The following is a 13,406-nucleotide window of genomic DNA, read 5'->3' as shown; positions in this document are numbered from 1 at the left end:
ATTGCCTACACACAAACAGACAACCATAGGCACATTTGAGAAATACTGTCGTTCACACGAAACTAGTACAGTATAAAGAATTTCAGCGCTACCGTGACATCCACTTGTCAAAGGTTAAGCAACTTGAATTTGATATCTACTTACTCAAGGAACCCCTACTTACTCAAGGAACCCCTTGAGTAAGTAGATATCTCGCATAATATCAAAAAATGTCTCCATAGAAGTCTAGAGAATAGAGTGTCAACGTTTGATTTTAAGTGTTTACATGTCTGCCATTATCACCACGTCAGCGCAAAATATAACGACAAAAGAATACAAGGAAATATGCCAACTTATGACTCAATCACAATACATACATAGGGAAAAGCAACGCTCTACATTTTGATGGTCACTGGTCTACTTGGTTAAATCACAGGTGTTTGTTTCTAATATAAGTATAATACTTATTCTAATATAAGTAAAGTATTATATTATTATACTTATACTTATATTAGAAATGAAAACCTGTGGTTAAATCGGGTTAAACCTAATGACTACCTTAAGTCTGCACATCTTGACAACAACGGTACGTCATTCCAATTCTGATCTACGATCAGTAATGAGAAAGGTCCTGTTTCCACTGAAAAGTCAATTCTGAAGCAGATCCTCTCACTGCAGATGCAGCAGTATCCACACCGACAGGGACATCACCATTTGACGTTTGGATCTGCTCATACTAGGCTCACCTCAATGGAACACAGCAATCTGACATGTATCACTGGCAAATACCGAAATACACAGCAGTTGGTGTAGCGAAGTGGCTAATATATATATATATGATCTGCTAAACTGATCTTCTGGAAGTTTTATTCCTGTATAGAAATCCAAAGTTAAAATAAATACCAAGACCTACTGGGTAGCACATATCTTTTCTCGGCCAGTTGTCCTTGGAATATTGATGTTGAAACGCAACCGGCCTACTGCTATTGTGTACGGAATACCCCGAGACACACATGGACATTTCATGTTGGAGTGTAAATCGCTCTCGCCATAGTTAAAGATGCTCCACCGCCGACAGAGCATAAATGATATTCATCAGTTGAACAATAATTGGTGTTTGATCATGTATATATATTTCTAATTAACACAAAAAATAATATAAAATAATTTATTTCGCCTTTGGTGCATGTGCAATCAGTACTTCATTCCATATAGGATATAGTGACACGGATTTTTTTCGGGATGCAATTAATTATTTTTCATATTTTTAACTTGAAGAAAAATTAGAAGCTCAAACTTTTCAATGGTGGTAATGGTGTAAAGTAAGTAACTTTTGTAACTGAAGAAAAATACTAAATCGTCTGTTCGTGTTTTTGATAGTGCAAAAATACCATTTGTCAGCGGTGGAGCATCTTTAATGAAAACTATCAAGTTACGACACAAGTCGAGACACTTGTTACCGCATCACAAATCGTCTTTAAGACACGATTGCTTCCTCCTTGATACTTCAGGGGTTACTATCACTACTGTAACAGCATCCCCTGGTCTATGTCATACACGGACGGCTGTGCGTGTAACAAGACTGTAAAGATATTTTGTTATGAAGAATCCAATAACGGTAACTGGTTGGCTTAAACTCTCCTGAAATGTTTTTGATAAAGTTTTACTATCACATAATCCAGGGATGGATATAACAACAGTGATAGTAACCTCTGGAATATAAAATGTATCGATTATGAAATCACGACGGGAGCAATGGCGCACCGAAAACTAAATACTGCTTCACACTTCATAGATCATAAAAACAACACGAAATACAATAATGTCAATGTTGAGTTTTAATACATCAAAGTATTATACACATACATACATAATATATATTATTATAAACTACCTCTCATTCTTTCATTCTTCCCTTGTACCGTAGGCAATTTAATTACCCTGGATTTCTTAAATGCTGTCCGATTAATACAGTAAAATTCTAACGAGATATTCCGCCTCTGCTTTGATTATAAGAGTTATCTGCCCGTGAGGGTAGGTATTGATTATAACGTCATGTGTTTGCAGGCGTAACGTCATACAATCAGCCTAATAACATCACAACCAATACCTTCCGACACGGGAGATAACTCTGTAATATGTTTTCTCCAGCAGTTATAACACAATCTCTCGAGGAACTGTCAAAGGTATCGAACATGTTTGACACCACACAAACTACATCGTAGTAACTAATGAAGACTAGTCTTTATCAATCGGACAACTCTTGGTTACTGGCCACTTCCTTGGTTACTGGAAATTTCCTTTGTCACCTTGGTTAACGGACAATTTGGTTATCGGCAGTGCCTTGGTTACCGAACAACTTTTCTTGGATACCGACATTACACACTGTTTATGTACATGTATATCCATCACCTTATCTTATTGAATTAACTCGCCTAAGAATTACATTAAAATTCGTCGAGTAATTCAATTTTTGAATTAGTCGGATAATTCACTTCGAACATTCACTTTTTCGCCCCTAATTCTGCTGCCTTGAGTGTAGCAGCTTCCACTGCGTCTATCAATACCCCACGGAATCCACCCTTCTCCAGTTTATGTACGGCGGCAATAGTCGTACCACCTGGTGAACACACTTCATCCTTCAGGTGTCCAGGGTTTTTACCCGTCTCCAGAACCATCTTTGCTGCACCCTGTAAAACACAATGTGACGGTCAGTTGTGACATTTTGTATTCAAAGACAATACAAACATTTACAGGGAACACATTTTTCATTTAGAAGAGTTTACAATTGAAATAACCCGAATGTTGTAAATGTTGATGTTAACTGCATTCTTGCATCAGAAAATACGGTCAACGAACCAGAATGCAATTATGTTCATTTACAGGAAGACCATTTCCAACAAAGATTTTAGAATTGGTATATACTAACATTTTTAAGTGTTGAGGTTCAAGATATTAATAAATACACCTGACAGTATGACCAACGAACAAGAATGTAGATTATACCTGGGTAGAACACCAGCTTAAAAGTTTCTGTTGAATGTTAGTTAATATTACAAGTTAATCCAAATTTTTCTGTTTTCGCTGAGAAGTTTTAACACAAAATAGAGATTTATTGATCCCTACTAGAAGTGTCTGGGCAGCCAGCTTCACCGCCAGATCCCTCGGGAGTCCCATCTTTACTCCACCATCGGCCAGCGCCTCTATAGCAACGAATGCCTACAAAACAAAAAAGACGGGATGCTTTACAGATCATGTTCCAAATCTTTTTCACAAATAGTACTGCAGTATTGCTAGAAGGAATATACGTATCATTGGGGACGGTTGTTCATATCAATGTTAGTCAAGTTTACAACAAGTAGACTATATAATATTCTGTTTCGGTTTCCAATCTTTTCCACAAATAGTACTACTGTATTGCCAACAGCTCAACACTTTCATTAATTTCTTTGTCCAAAAGGCAAACGAATTAGGCATAGAACTATAACAACTTAGAAACATTCTCTGTGCTGCTATAACAGCTTCGAAACATTCTCTGTGTTGCTATAACAACTTAGAAACATTCTCTGTGTTGCTATAACAACTTAGAAACATTCTCTGTGTTGCTATAACAACTTAGAAACATTCTCTGTGTTGCTATAACAACTTAGAAACATTCTCTGTGTTGCTATAACAACTTAGAAACATTCTCTGTGTTGCTATTACAACTTGAAACTTCTCTGTGTTGCTATAACAACTTCTGAAACTTCTCTGTGTTGCATATAACACTAGAACATTCTCTGTGTTGCTAAACATTCTCTCTGTGTTGCTATAACAACTTAGAAACATTCTCTGTGTTGCTATAACAACTTAGAAACATTCTCTGTGTTGCTATAACAACTTAGAAACATTCTCTGTGTTGCTATAACAACTTCGAAACATTCTCTGTGTTGCTATAACAACTTCGAAACATTCTCAATTATTGCTCATGGAATGGCAGAAAATGACGTTTTATTACATCAAAGGGCCATAACTCCACTACATAATGTCGGCCAAAAGTGGCATTGAAAGTTGGCCAAGCCCTTAAGGCATTTGACCTTGTTATCAAGTTTGAAGAAAATCGGTTAATACTTATTAGAGTTATTGCAGGGAAATGGCAGAGAATGATTTTTTTTTATTAAATCAAAGGGCCATAACTCTGCTAATCTAGATCTGCCAAAAGTGGCGATCGAACTTGGCTAAGCCCTTAAGGCATTTAACTTTGTTACCAAGTTTTAACAATATTAGTTCTAACATTTGTTAGTTATTACACAGAAACTGCAGAAAAATGACATTTGTAGTAAATTAAATGGCCATAACTCTGATAAATAACGTTCGCTGAAAGAGTTGATCGAACCTGGCCATGCACTTAAATCATTCAACCTTGTTACCAAGTTAGAAGAAAATCGGTTGATATTTATTACAGTTATTGTAGGAAGTGGCAGAAAGTGACTATTTATTTAAACAAAGGGCCATAACTCCGCTAAATAAGGTCCACTGAAAGTCGAGATCGAACTTAGCTGAGTCCTTAAGGCATTTAACCTTGTTACTTAGTTTGAAGAAAATCGGTTTTCATTTGTTACACTTATTGCAAGGAAATTGCAGAAAAGGACGTTTTTAGTAAATCAAAGGGTCATTACTCCGCTAAATAAGGTCCATCGACAGTCGCGAGAAAGCGGGGGATTAAAAGTTCTGAAACCTAATACTGTACATACGTAGGCTGGTCCGCTCCCGCTGAGTCCGGTCACGGCGTCCAGAAGTCCCTCTGTACTAGACTCACAGATACCTATACAGCTCAACAGCTCAGATACCAGCTCGGGATCCCCCGACAGAGCGCCCGACCCCGGGGCGAGGACTGACGCCCCGGCCTGTACCAAGGCGGGAGTGTTGGGCATCACGCGAACAACACGTGAAGATGGTTGTAGATTCTGTTAAGTACAACAATAGTGTCTCTTAAGAAAGCTATATTTTTGATTTATTGATGAGTGAGGTCAACGCAGAAAAAGAAATTAGTGAAATTAGCGCGAAATTGTCAATTGGATGTGCTCCCTAATACCTATGTTCTTATTTCTATTGGTCCGATTTAGTTCAAACCCTAAATATTCCCTCTTCCCTCGATTTCCAAGGAAAATTATTGCAGGAAAGAACTATTTAAAATATCATACAATTCAGTCCTACTACAATAATACTTGTATAAAAATAGTTTTTAAGTAACATTGATGTAGACATAAGTAACTAGAACCGTCGCCAGAATGGACAACTAATACCGCTACTGCACAAATTTAGTAATAACTATACTCTAGTTTAATCAGCTGAGCTCCCCTTTTTATCAAAAAGTAGTTTAGGAGGAGTTCGCCGACAGACAGACGGACATCCTGATTCCAGTATACCCCACCCCACACGTGTTATTTTATATGTATTTCTGGCTATTTTTTCATATAGAAACTATACATGGCCCTGTGGTTAAACGAAGTCCTCACCTCTTCTAATGTAGACAGGGTGATCCCGGCTGCTATGGAAACCATCAGTTTATCGCGGGAAAATGACGACGATACCTGTTTTAGAACGGGAGTAATGACGTTGGGTTTTACCGCTAAAACCACCAGTTGACTATCAGCAACGACCTTGAGATTGTCGTTCGTGATATTGACGCCCATACTCTACAATACAAAGTTCAAGGCCATTAGTGTTGTAATAGAGAAAAAACGATCGTTTTAAGAAGTGGTGACGAAATTGATCAAACTAAAAACATTATTTAATCATGGCGAATACAGTGTAAATTTTGCTAAATTTAGTTTAATGCAGATTGCTAAGATTTTGATATATAAAATAACCAGTATAAGAGATAGTATTAGCGCTTGAGGAAGATGTTGTGACTAGAACATGTAACACAACTTAAAGATTGGTACATAGCCAGATTATTTCACGATTTTCACAGGAAAACCTTGGCACCATGACGCTATTGAGCGAACTGCAAATGAAGCAATGTTAACAAGCTCATTAAGGTATAGACCTATTCAGACAAAGGTTAGCGCCATCAAGGAAGGACAAATGTTCCTGGCAAGGTGTTAATGATGGTAAAGCTGTCCGAAGGTTCTGACGTAGAGAGGACGAACAGGTGGAAGTGATGACCTTGACCTTAAGAATAAGGTAACCGCAGCTCTGGTTTACCGTCAAGCCCGTTAAGTACAAGTTATGTAAAGTCAAGCTTCAAACGATGATATGATCTGAGGTTCTGTCGAGCCCCTGTGACCTTGAATTTTATGTTGTGTCAGGTTCCTGTGATACATACCTGTATAGACTCTAGACACCTAGGGTCGGGATCACTGGCCACGATATTAGACGCCTTTAGGATACCTAGAATGAGGGAAGATAGAACATTCCATTAGTATGCCTAGAATGGGGGAAGATAGAAGAACGTTCCATAAGGATACCTAAAATGGGGGAAATAGAACATTCCATTAGGCTTCTTATAATGGGAACGATATAAACTATTTCATTAGGATACCTAGAATGAGGAAAGATAGAACATTCCATTAGGATCCTAGAATGAGAGAAAAGAGAACATTCCATAAGGATACCTCGAATGGGGAAAGATAGAACATTCCATTAGGATACCTAGAATGAGGGAAGATAGAACATTCCATTAGGATACCTAGAATGAGGAAAGATAGAACATTCCATTAGGATCCTAGAATGGGGAAAGATAGAACATTCCATTAGGATCCTAGAATGGGGAAAGATAGAACATTCCATTAGGATACCTAGAATGAGGAAAGATAGAACATTCCATTAGGATACCTAGAATGAGGAAAGATAGAACATTCCATTAGGATCCTAGAATGGGGAAAGATAGAACATTCCATTAGGATACCTAGAATGGGGAAAGATAGAACATTCCATTAGGATCCTAGAATGGGGAAAGATAGAACATTCCATTAGGATACCTAGAATGAGGAAAGATAGAACATTCCATTAGGATCCTAGAATGAGGAAAGATAGAACATTCCATTAGGATCCTAGAATGGGGAAAGATAGAACATTCCATTAGGATACCTAGAATGAGGAAAGATAGAACATTCCATTAGGATCCTAGAATGGAGGAAGATAGAACATTCCATTAGGATCCTAGAATGGAGGAAGATAGAACATTCCATTAGGATCCTAGAATGGGGAAAGATAGAACATTCCATTAGGATACCTAGAATGAGGGAAGATAGAACATTCCATTAGGATACCTAGAATGAGGGAAGATAGAACATTCCATTAGGATACCTAGAATGAGGGAAGATAGAACATTCCATTAGGATCCTAGAATGAAGGAAGATAGAACATTCCATTAGGATACCTAGAATGAGGGAAGATAGAACATTCCATTAGGATACCTAGAATGAGGAAAGATAGAACATTCCATTAGGATACCTAGAATGAGGGAAGATAGAACATTCCATTAGGATACCTAGAATGAGGGAAGATAGAACATTCCATTAGGATACCTAGAATGAGGGAAGATAGAACATTCCATTAGGATCCTAGAATGAGGGAAGATAGAACATTCCATTAGGATACCTAGAATGAGGGAAGATAGAACATTCCATTAGGATACCTAGAATGAGAGAAAAGAGAACATTCCATTAGGATACCTAGAATGAGGGAAGATAGAACATTCCATTAGGATACCTAGAATGAGGGAAGATAGAACATTCCATTAGGATACCTAGAATGAGGAAAGATAGAACATTCCATTAGGATACCTAGAATGAGGAAAGATAGAACATTCCATTAGGATACCTAGAATGAGGAAAGATAGAACATTCCATTAGGATACATCGAATGGAGGAAGATAGAACATTCCATTTTAGACGTTTTACGGGTCTATATAAAAATAGTAAAATTCGTATTCTACAGAGTAACATAGTACTGTACACGTACAAAATGGTGGAAAGCTCTCCGAGACAAAACGTCTACCCGATATAGATTTAACGGCTACAAAACCGCATTTCAGGCACGTCTTCATAAAAACGGATACTACAGGTGGAAACATTGTTTTACATATTATAGCCTATCATTTGAATTTTAGCCTATCATTTAAATTTTAGCCTATCATTTAAAAATTTTAAAGACAACAAAGATGATTCGCGAAAATAAACCCCGCGAGTCAGTTCCACAGTAAATCGCGAAATATAACACCCGCAAAAAGTAACAACTACATATATAGTGTACACGTAGATCTGGCAACTGACGCAGGGATCTGAGAATTAGTTACTGTTATTATAATTATGGACCAACCAGAGTGCCCTAATCAATTTTTAGACGTTTTAGGGGTTTACGTATACAGTACTATGTAGAGAAGGATTTTTACCGATTTTTGATCTAAACCCATAACATCTCAAAAGGTCTTAGGGCACTTTGGTGGGTCCATAAATATATATATAGTAAGTAATTCTCAGATCCCTGTGACAACGGCCATTATTAACCACTCGCGATCGGCTAACGTGAATCACGTTAATGACTATTGTGATAAACAGAAAATTTTAATCGGTCAATAATCACTAATGAACGTATATACACATATATGTATGTGCTAAGACAGACGAATGACACAGAGAATCTGAATCATCTCGGGAAAGTGAGACGTAGGCCATTGATGGTATATTACTTAATAGGATATATAAATCCCGGTCGATAACCTTTAGACAATATCCGTCTGCCGTGTGTGTAGGTTAGCATACTTAACTTTGAACACAAAGGTTATCTTCACCGAATGAAATCCAAGCAGATCTAGAGTACCAGTCACACAATTAAATTAAATTTACCGTGACCCATATGGGTCTGCACACAATTATATCAAAGATGTTAATCATTGTTTCTCGACTCTCTATATAAATGTAAATAACATATTTTCGACTGTTTTTTCAAGAAATTATTAATGGAAATCGTTACAAATATACAAATCCTCAGAAACTATTAACCGAGGAGGATATTTTTTCAGACGCCTAATGTTGACGTCATAAACATCGGTGATTCGGACTCGTGACTAGTTATTCGTAATTGACGAACGCCACAATAATTATGGTTTGACATATCCGGCCTCGGAAAACAGCTCTTTTAACCAACAGTTTAAGGTCTCGGCGCAGTAACCACGATCTATCATTCCGGTAATTTTTAGAATGAACACTGTCATGAACAATGGCTATAACAGTACATATGCTAGGTGTTTCTGTTTTGAATTTTGGTTCTCCAGTAACAGAAGACAGGCTCATTAAAGGGTAAAAAAAGTCAGTACACGTGGCGAGACCTGGGTCAGATTCATCTAGACAGTAAGATTGCATCATCAAGTCTTCGCCTCTAATACACAGCCTCATACGCGAGGGATTTTGACGAAATTGATTACAACAAAAATGGTGTACGAATGGGAAAGAGAATATATGTATTATTGTTGTCTCACTGCAGGTTAGCTGGAATTTAGAATTTTCTGCCATGCAAGGAATTTAAATTACCTATTATGACTAATTCTTTTTCGACAGTAGAATTGAAAAAAAAGCGTATTTAAATCATGGTACCTAGGACACCCATTTACTTGTTTTTCTTTACCTCACCGAATTGGGGAACAATTAGAGGAAGAATCGATGCCTACCATCAATATGTATAGCTGTTACATATATATGGAAAACGTAACTAGGGTAGCCGCCTAACTTGTTGATTGCATCACTATCGAATAACCGAATTCATTATTCGAAAAAAAACTAATGCTGGGTAGCCGCCTAACTTTTTGATTGCATCACCATCGATTAACCGAATTCATTATTCGAAAAAAACCTAATGCTGGGTAGCCGCCTATCTTGTTGATTGCATCACCATCGATTAACCGGATTCATTATAAATAAAACACTAATGCTGATATAGAGTATTGATAACGGTTACCTAGCAACAGGCCTTTGAATGACTGTATTTGATCTTTTGTTATTTTATAACTGAAGTTAACAAAAATTGCTCGATATATGTCTTTCATGTAAATATTTCTACTTGCATGTCAGAGCACAGCTGTTTTGATAAAATATCAGATCTCAGTTACAGCATGTGTGATCTGGTACGGATATTAAGATATCAAATTCTGTTCATTAATATAATGATGTATGATTGACGTGATAACAGTTGTAGTATGGACTATATAAGATTTCATTTTCGATACAAGCTGGTGAGACGCATAATATTTCATATTTAATAGCAATAACAACGATATCAAAAGCATACTGATTTCTGAACCTATTGCTAGTGTTGTACGTTTTTTATCCCAAAAAATCTTTTTCAAGTGCAAGTGCATAAATAATTTTATTTTGAAATATAAATTATCATATATATATGCAAGATTGGAGTAATAGATCATATCAAATAGTAAACGAAATGCGTGTGTTATGTAATTTGTATACCTGTTTTTGATAATCAAAATAATTTGTGATTTAATTTTCTTATATTTTTTTTTATATTTACTTATTCAAATATTTATTCGTGTGATTTATCTACATATCTATTGTCTGACAGACACTATATTTATTTAATTATTTTCAGAAGTGATTCATACAAGTCTAAAGCCTGTGGCTGTTTTTAGTTTTAAATTATTTTGATATTGAGATGAAAGAAATTTATAATCTCAATCACTTCAAAAAAAGGGACCAAAATGCACCGGTTATAAGAAAGAAAGAAAATTCCTAAAACATAGTGAAGATTTTCTGAAAAAAAAAAGAAAAAAAAAATACACTGAAGGACTCTCTCCAAAATGACACATGCATACCGTATACATTAGCACGAATTAAGCAGAAATGATATCTGCTTACGTTTTCACTCGATGATACATTGTAAATTTTCAACCCTAACACGACTTCAAAATGGCCATGGGTAACAGTGGCGTAGGAAGATGAAACGTAATGGGGGGGGGGGGGGGGGGGGGGGGGCTCCCAACCATATATGCTGTATGTACATTTTTCATATATCATTAAATTTAATCCCTGTACACATTTATAGATAGTGGGGTCGCTAAAAGGAAATTAACGAGTACGCAATTTGGCCAAATTAGCGTCTGAGCGCCGAAGGCGCGAGATTTTGGTGTTTTAGGGGTCTGAGGGTGATCCCTGGGAAAAATATTGTAATATATTTATAATGACTGAGATGAATTTTACAATGTATTTTGATGAGTTTGCGAGCGCCCGAAAGCGCGAGATTTTGGTGTTGGGGGGGTCCGGGGGTCTCTCCCGGGAAAATTACGATTTAGAATGGCTTAGATGAGTTTTACGATGCGTTTTGATGAATTTGCGAGCGCCCAAAGGCGCAAGAATTTGGTGTTAGGGGGGTCCGGGGGTCTCCCCCGGGAAAAAAAATTACGATTTAGGATGGTTGAGATGAGTTTTACGATGTATTTTTATGATTATAAAGCGTTCTTAACATGGTGATTTTTCGATTTTTCGATGAATATACCGGCCACACCATCGGCACATTGTTGTGTAACATAAAAAAATGAATTAATTGTCCCGCTAAGACATATAAACAAATCGATCTTTTATAAATTAAGAGATATTTTTTTAAATAGTACATAGAACCCCTTGATGGACCTTTTTAGTCTAGTTCGTTTGTATTGAAATTTTACTATTTAAGGTTTGACATTATGTGCTTGAAAGTTTTAGGAAATGCGCCGCGCAGCGGAACATTTTCTAGAATGAAGTACGAACAATGTGCAGTAGGACCCTTTTTTCTTTCAAATAAGCATTTTTAGAAAATTTCAGTCGGCGAAAATGGGGGGGGGGAGACATGTTTGCCCCCCGTCCTGGGGAAAGGGGGGGGGCAATTGCCCCCCTGTCCCCCCGCTTCCTATACGCCCCTGGGTAAAATTAATCAACAATTCACTGTTTTAATTAAAACGCGCACTTGTTGTAGCGATCTGTAAAATTATGCATACATTTGTATATTTCAATTATAGGTAAAACACTATAACCATTTATTTCTTCTCCCTCCATAGCCAAAATCCTAGCGATTGCATCACCGATTAACATTAAATGCTAATTAGTGGCATATGTAATTAATGCAGCAACGAATAATGTCATTTTTATCTACATAAATTTTCAAGACCAAATATCTGTAATGTTTGTCCATGTAATTACAGGGAAAATCGATCAGTAGGATAACTATATTGGACCTAGCTTAGACATATTACGGAACGTTGCATCATCGGGTCTAACCTATGGGGCCAGTTTAGGGGTAACCAACCCGTAAATAAATTCCGAATATTGGTTCTATTATTACACACTTTAAACACTTGAGTGCACACGTGTCTTACAAACATTAGAGTGATTCCGACGACTCACCTGTGGAAATAAAGCCTTTGGCCATGGCCTGGGCCATTCGGCCCGCTCCTATAAATCCTACCGTCATATCCTCTGGTACATGTTTCCTCTTCACCGTCGGAGTAGCCATGTGACTTCGATGTTTTGTGTACTTATTTAAATGAACCCTCCGTAAACACGCATACGCTCCGTGCACACCGGCAAATGTCAGTGACCTCCGACCTTACACTGGGCGCGTTCGATTACAAACTGTGATCAACACTTACTGTACGTGTGAATGCACAGGAATCAGCATTGAAAAGCACTTAAAACCTTTCTCGGTTACAAAATGGAAATAGAGTGGTCGTGATTACTCGATACTACAGGGGTTACTATAATTGTTCTACCACTCCAGGACTATGTCATTGCAAAACTGAAGACAACAGATATTTTGGTCTTTGATGTATATATATTGTAACAGGGAGAGAGTAGTGTGGCGCCAGCCGGGCTCGAACCCGCGACCCCGGACTTACTGGTCCGCCGCTCTACCGACTGAGCTAAAGGGCTAGAATTACCCCTAGTGCGAAGCTAGAAGGCGACCGTAACAATATAAAATCAAAGTACTGTAAGTACTGCAGTCCTTAAGCCTTTGTGTTCATGAGTTTATAACTTGAAGCTCTATAAGCTTTACAATTTGGCAATGGTGTGAGAATTGAATTAATACAAAGCATGTATAGTATTGGTACAATATATTAATAAACTAAAAATATCTTGATATAGAAATAAATGGCCCGATGTTTTGTGTACTTATTTAAATGAACCCTCCGTAAACACACCCTGTATGACATGTTTTGTCATATAGGGTGGCCTAGCTCCATATCAAAGCTTTTTATCAATATAAATGATATGTTTTGTCATACAGGGTGGCCTAGCTCCATATCAAAGCTTTTTATCAATATAAATGATATGTTTTGTCATACAGGGTGGCCTAGCTCCATACCAAAGCTTTTTATCAATATAAATGATATGTTTTGTCATACAGGGTGGCCTAGCTCCATATCAAAGCTTTTTATCAATATAAATGACAAGTTTTAC

General features: G+C 37.2%; 1 protein-coding gene across 1 annotated transcript; it reads right to left on the bottom strand.

The window, feature by feature from the left end:
- Nucleotides 1–1,802: 1,802 nt before the first annotated feature.
- Nucleotides 1,803–12,569, bottom strand: LOC138308982 (pyrroline-5-carboxylate reductase 2-like). The gene is made up of 6 exons (XM_069250067.1): nt 12,354–12,569; nt 6,290–6,354; nt 5,478–5,657; nt 4,713–4,925; nt 3,106–3,198; nt 1,803–2,669 (listed from the first exon to the last, which is right to left on the bottom strand). The coding sequence occupies exons 1-6, from the start codon at nt 12,460–12,462 to the stop codon at nt 2,484–2,486; spliced, it is 846 nt and encodes a 281-aa protein (XP_069106168.1). The 5' UTR covers nt 12,463–12,569; the 3' UTR covers nt 1,803–2,483.
- Nucleotides 12,570–13,406: the final 837 nt, after the last annotated feature.

This window comes from Argopecten irradians, chromosome 15 (assembly GCF_041381155.1).
Source record: "Argopecten irradians isolate NY chromosome 15, Ai_NY, whole genome shotgun sequence".
Classification (NCBI taxonomy): domain Eukaryota; kingdom Metazoa; phylum Mollusca; class Bivalvia; order Pectinida; family Pectinidae; genus Argopecten; species Argopecten irradians.
Note: the sequence above shows the minus strand (reverse complement) of the source record. Positions and strands in the feature narration are given on the sequence as shown.